This window comes from Corylus avellana, chromosome ca1, assembly GCF_901000735.1.
Source record: "Corylus avellana chromosome ca1, CavTom2PMs-1.0".
In the NCBI taxonomy this organism is placed as follows: Eukaryota; Viridiplantae; Streptophyta; class Magnoliopsida; order Fagales; family Betulaceae; genus Corylus; species Corylus avellana.
This window is the reverse complement of record NC_081541.1, coordinates 34198859-34204693: the sequence shown is the minus strand read 5'-3', so window position 1 is coordinate 34204693 and position 5835 is coordinate 34198859. Positions and strand designations below refer to the sequence as shown.

General features: G+C 36.4%; 1 protein-coding gene across 3 annotated transcripts; it reads right to left on the bottom strand.

Annotated features, from left to right (window-relative positions):
• Window positions 1-285: 285 nt before the first annotated feature.
• On the bottom strand, window positions 286-3993 carry LOC132163094 (receptor-like serine/threonine-protein kinase SD1-8). 3 transcript variants are annotated; one of them, XM_059573299.1, is made up of 7 exons: window positions 2236-3967; window positions 2016-2117; window positions 1724-1926; window positions 1407-1617; window positions 1086-1323; window positions 840-987; window positions 286-732 (listed from the first exon to the last, which is right to left on the bottom strand). In XM_059573299.1, exons 1-7 carry the CDS (start codon window positions 3641-3643, stop codon window positions 424-426), a joined length of 2619 nt encoding a protein of 872 aa, XP_059429282.1. In that variant the 5' UTR covers window positions 3644-3967; the 3' UTR covers window positions 286-423. The 3 variants fall into 3 exon arrangements, with proteins under 3 accessions (XP_059429282.1, XP_059429275.1, XP_059429288.1); XM_059573292.1 differs by having other exon boundaries at window positions 1724-1935; window positions 2236-3965; XM_059573305.1 differs by lacking the exon at window positions 286-732 and having other exon boundaries at window positions 896-987; window positions 1082-1323; window positions 1724-1935; window positions 2236-3993.
• Between the last annotated feature and the right edge of the window lie 1842 nt (window positions 3994-5835).

Genomic DNA, 5835 nt, shown 5'->3' with positions numbered 1-5835 from the left:
CTTAAAAAATTGGCCAAAAGGCCAAAGGATACCATTTGGATGCGTTAATATTGGGAATCTATAGGTACACACTCAAGTATTTTAACAAAAATTAGCAACACACCTTAGAATAAGACCACAGCAAGCCCTAGCCAATCCCACCTAAAAAGATTGGTTGCACACAACACAATGATTTGGTTGTACTATTGGTTTTTTTTTTTTTTTTTTTTTTCTTAAGAATATTATGATGATAGATATTTTTAGTTTGAAAAAGTATTATGACGTTAAAAAAATATTTGGATAGTATTAATGGTAACAAAACTAAAATATGAGTGACTTAAGACAACATTTAGTGAAAAGTATACATGTAGCATATCAATATGCATACAAATTATACAAAAATATTGGTTCTACAACATTTATTTTCTTTGGTATAGGAATCAGTCATCGGGCTTCCATTGTTGAAATAGTTACGCTATTCTTTGAGCAATTTTCTGCATTGTCAACTGTTGGATTTGTGTCCATCATATTCTGGAATGAGGTAAACGCTGGTTGCTTGGGGGTAGGTAGAAGTGCATGCTCATTGCTAATCATTAAGACTACATCAAGCATGGTAGGTCGATCAGTCGGCCTTTCTTGGACACAAAGAAGACCAATGTTAATGAATCTCAACATAATAGAACTGGAAGAAGGATACCCTACTGTTGGATCCATCAACTCCAAACTTCGATCATCTCTCCACAACTCCCAAGCCTAGTATCATTTCATATAAATGTAAGTTTTACCGAAAACTAAGAGCATTTCAATTTAAAGAGCAACGAAAAACAAAAAGAAATTGAGAGGATATAAAGGCTACTCACATATCTAACAAGACTCATTGAATTATGGTTATAGAAGCCAGTATTCTTTTTGCCACTTATAATCTCCAGTAGCAATACTCCAAAGCTAAAAACATCAGACTTTACCGAGTATAAACCTTGTATAACATATTCGGGAGACATGTATCCACTGGATTCCAAAATTTAGTACACTACTCGTTAGTAGCCTCCTTGAAGAATTTAACTGGCAATTGAAAATATTAGATGTAAAATGAGTTGCATACTTACTAAGTTCCAACAATTCGGTTTGTGTTTGCCTGTGTTTCATTGCCTCCAACTATTCGAGCTATGCCAAAATCTGATATTTTTGGATTCATTTCACTATCCAAGAGAATGTTACTTGGTTTTAGATCTCTATGTATGATTCGTAACCTTGAATGTTGATGAAGATAAAGAAGCCCTTGAACAATCCCTTCAATAATGCGTATGCGTGTCTCCCAACCTAACATCTGTTTCTTGGTTGGATCTATTTAAAAAGAACAATCCAGGAAATTAGTTAGTGCTTAAGAACCTAGAAACATATGAGAGGAAAGACAAACATGCACTCACCGAAAAGGTAGAAGTCCAAACTTTTATTGGGCATGTACTCATATATTAATATCTTTTCTTCTCGCTCGATACAACAACCTAAGACTCTGACAAGATTTCTGTGCTGGAGTTTTGCAATTAGTATTGTCTCATTTCTGAACTCTTCAATTCCTTGTCCAGATCTTTTTGATAGCATCTTCACTGCAATTTCCTTTCCTTGGAGTAATTTCCCCTGTGAAGGAGAACCATAAGCTCTTTAAACTTTCATGAAGGTGTACCATTAATGTCGGTTTTCTTAATAGTGTTCAAAGCAAATTCATCCGGAAAATGTAACGTACCTTGTAAACAGGTCCATAGCCTCCTTCTCCAAGCTTATTCACAGCTAAGAAATTATTGGTTGCAGCTGATACACTCTCATAACTGAATAGTGGTAACTCGGTATCTTTCTCTCTTTTATTCAGATTATTGTTGGTGTTCATTCCATCATTGATTGCATGGAGTTCCGTATCGAAATCAAATAATAGTAGATTATTGCCTGATCCTATTTGATCTAGAATGATAAGAATTGGTCAGTACTATGCATGGAAATCGAGTGCTTGGTCTGAGAAAATCAATTGAGCTTACAGTTACCTATGCTTCTAAGTTTTCCTTTGCATGAAAAACAAATGAAGAGGCATAAGAGCAGCCCTGTTGCTGGGACCAGCACAGCTACCCACACCTTCCATTTTTTGCCTGATTATAATGACAAGAATCACCATTAGCTCAACCATCATAACACAGAATTAATGAAGTAATATATATTAGTTCAAAGAGAAAGATGGCATAAGTTAGTGTGTAGATTTCATTTCACCTGTGGTGCTTTGATGATCATCAGCGGCAAGTTTCAGATAGATAGCCTGTCCAATCTCGCCACCATCTGAGAGTTGATGCAAGTTCAAAAGAGCTCCTTCCCATATCATACACCCACTAGTATTATAAGCATAAGCTGTGCAAGAACACTTTTCCATACAAGCCAGTTCACATCTGCTTGCTTTCACAGCCAAATATGGTTTCGTATAAACAGGCAATCGGATGTTTGATATTTTCAAGAACCAATCTTTTTTGCCATTAGCAAACGTTTTATTCTCACATTGCAAAGGAGATTTCCTCACACACCCACCTGACCAATCTTTTAGACGACTGGTGTCTTCCATCTTCGAAGATGGTTCGAAACCTGTTAGACATTCACAGGAGCTCGAGAAATTCTCATGATACACGCCAAATGCACCACACAAAGCATAGACATCAGATTGTAGCCTCGGTTGAGACCAAATTAAATTCTCTTGCCCATCCGGCCACGTCAATTGCTCGAACTTTCCTGAAGACCTCACCACAAATCTAGAAAGGAAAGGAGGATTATAAACAGAATAAGTAAAATATCTTCCATTTTCATTTGACACAAAACTGAAAGTACTGTAGTTATGATTCGATCTCTTCTCAGGAAAATTGCTGAATATTTTTCCATCCCAAAGTCCAGAACTCCAAAAGATTTGGGATCTGTTCCACTCTAAGAAATATTGATTGCTTCCATTTGGGTCTAGCCCATACGAGAACACACCAGGTGATGGATCTTCTGAATTTTTCCATGAAATGAGCTGCTGTGGTTTTCCAGTAACCTTGTCGATCCCAAGCTTTGCACCTGGCAGCCATGTATCGGTTGGATGGTCGAAACTCTCCCAAAATATAGAAGACGGGTTCAACCTATCTCTCAGAACAAAATTCCCATCATCAAGAAGTACTGCTTCAGTCAAATTTGACTTGGGAAATGTCGACAAATTTGTCGACCAAACTGGGATCTTGGAGGAACCTTGAAACAGGCGTAGATTGCCATCTTCTGAGAGGTTAAGTGTTGGGGAAAATAGGTCAGACAAAGGATTTTCTCTATTTGCTACCCAAACATGTTTCGTCCTTCCAAACGTAATTGTATGCCAAATGCCCAGGTAGATTTTTAATGAATGGCGTGGTCTGAAGAAACCCAGCTCAAAAGTACCACCTTTAGATACTATGGTCTCGTCCTTCGAAAAAGAAAGAGAGTGGCCTGCTGAAAGTGTATCACCAGCAGCTGCTATGGAGAAGCGTTCTCTGGAACAGGACAGGATTATTAGAAGCAGAGCGAATAAGAGCCATGGCTTCTTACTCTTCATGATGGCACCCTCCAATTCCCTCTCTAACTTGCAGTACCTACCACTGTTAGTAATTGTAGAAAGATTGCTGACCATTCCTTACCAGAGTCCGGAAAATGATGCACACAAATGCACTAATTGACACTACAGGAAATTATTTCAACAATGAAAGGGTTGTGTGACTTGAACATTCAAGTCGGTGGGGCCAAGCCGTAACTCATCCTAAAAGGTATGGTCTTCCTTTGTTTCGGTAATCAAAAAAATTAGATTTGGTTTTGTATTTCTCGTTGTATTATGAGAAATGTTGACCGACCTAAGTCCTTACATAAGAACGCAGGCAAGAAAAGTCCCAAGTTTTATTGCCTGCGTTCCTTCTTGGGAACCTTCAAAAGTCCAAAGGCAAGCCAATCAGACAGCTCATCTGGCTGAAAAATGACTCTTTAAATCTAAAAACATTTCCAATAACGACTCTTCTTGAGCTTAATTGCTCAAATTAGTATTTGGGTATTTCTCAAGGCTTGGAAATGATTATATTTAGTGGCATTTGGGAGAATATCCCGGGAATTGTGAATTTATTGAAGATTATTGTCAGAAACATACACACCAAATGCACCACACAAAGCATAGACACCAAATACGATAGGTTTCTCGGTCCTGTATAGTCATTAGTCACACAAAATTGAAGAATCATTACGACAGTTGAAAGTAAAATATGTTTCATTTTCACTTTTACTTTGACACAAAATTGAAGTTCAAGTGCCAAGTAAATTGGGTCATTTCAAGATAAACACAAACACAAACACAAATAAACATAGCCTTAATCTCGACCAACCCATCAGATTATCAGAAGAAACCTTAAACCTAAACCAGAAGTAATCCCAAATTCCTTACAAATAGACATTATCTTTGTCTTCTTACAAAAAAAAAAAAAAAAAAAAGACAATTATCTTTGTCCTTGAACCTCCTCTTCCATAAGGCAGAGGATTAATTACCATTTCAGAGTCGACCAAACATTTATTCGTTCTTTCATAAGGCAGAGGATTACAATTTCAAAGTTGTCGACCAAACATTTATTTGTAAATTAAAGAAGCTGAAATTAAACATTTAATAAAAATTAGTAACAAACACCTTAGAATCAGACTAACAGCAAGCCCTAGCCAATCCCACATAAAAAGATTGGTTGCACACAACACACGATGATTCGGTTATACTATTGGGAATTTTTTTTTTTTTAAGAATATTATGATGATAGATATCTTTAGTTTGAAAAAGTATTATGACGTTAAAAAAAATATTTGGATAGTGGCACGTACACGGTACGTTAAAATTCTTGCCTGATTCTCCTTCACATTGAATCTTTAATTATTACGTGCTTTGCCACATTTCCTGTGAAAGTTCTTTCTACATTGTTTGGACTGCATTGGCAAGTGGATTTGCGTCATAATCCAACTGCATTGGTGGTCAGTGTGCAGTGGTGGTGACCGGTAGAAAAACTTGAAGAAACGAAAGGATAAGACTAAGACAACGCGCGCACTGCTTTGTCGTCATTAACCGCAACTTGCCTCTTAGCATTCAATACCGATTTGACAATATTATACCTCTAGGCAAGTGGATTTGCGTCATAATCCAACTGCATTGGTGGTCAGTGTGCAGTAGTGGTCACTGGTAGACAAACTTGAAGAAACGAAAGGATAAGACTAAGACAGCACACGCACTGCTTCGTCGTTATTAACTGCAACTTGCTTCTTAGCATTCAATACTGATTTGACAATACTACACAATAATGTAAGAATTCTATATATAATTAAATGCTAATTGACAATAAAATTAGCAGCGAAATGAATAATTATATAAATACCTTTAGGCAAGTGTATTTGCATCATAATCCAACTGGGCGCATTGGTGGTCAGTGTGCAGTAGTGGTCACCGGTAGACAAACTTGAAGAAACGAAAGGATAAGACTAAGACAACGCGCACACTGCTTCGTCGTTATTAACCGCAACTTGCTTCTTAGCATTCAATACCGATTTGACAATACTACACAATAATGTAAGAATTCTATATATAATTAAATGCTAATTGACAATAAAATTAGCAGCGGAATGAATAATTATATAAATACCTCTAGGCAAGTGGATTGATCTTTCAATCAAGATTTAATTTAATCAAATAAATCATCTATCTTATTTCAATACAAATAAAATCTATATAATTCCCAATATTAAAAATAAAATAAAAAATAATAATAATAATATTGCTTTCAAAAGTAGAGAAAAAAAAAAAAGAAG

What these genes read in the sequence shown, in the direction of transcription:
- LOC132163094 (XM_059573292.1), bottom strand. Translation starts at nt 3,643, where the DNA reads ATGGTCAGCAATCTTTCTACAATTACTAACAGTGGTAGGTACTGCAAG. An exon ending in TGATCATCAAAGCACCACAG is followed by an intron (nt 2,118 to 2,235) that starts GTGAAATGAAAT and finishes CATTATAATCAG; the next exon opens with GCAAAAAATGGAAGGTGTGG. An exon ending in CAATGAGTCTTGTTAGATAT is followed by an intron (nt 733 to 839) that starts GTGAGTAGCCTT and finishes AAATGATACTAG; the next exon opens with GCTTGGGAGTTGTGGAGAGA.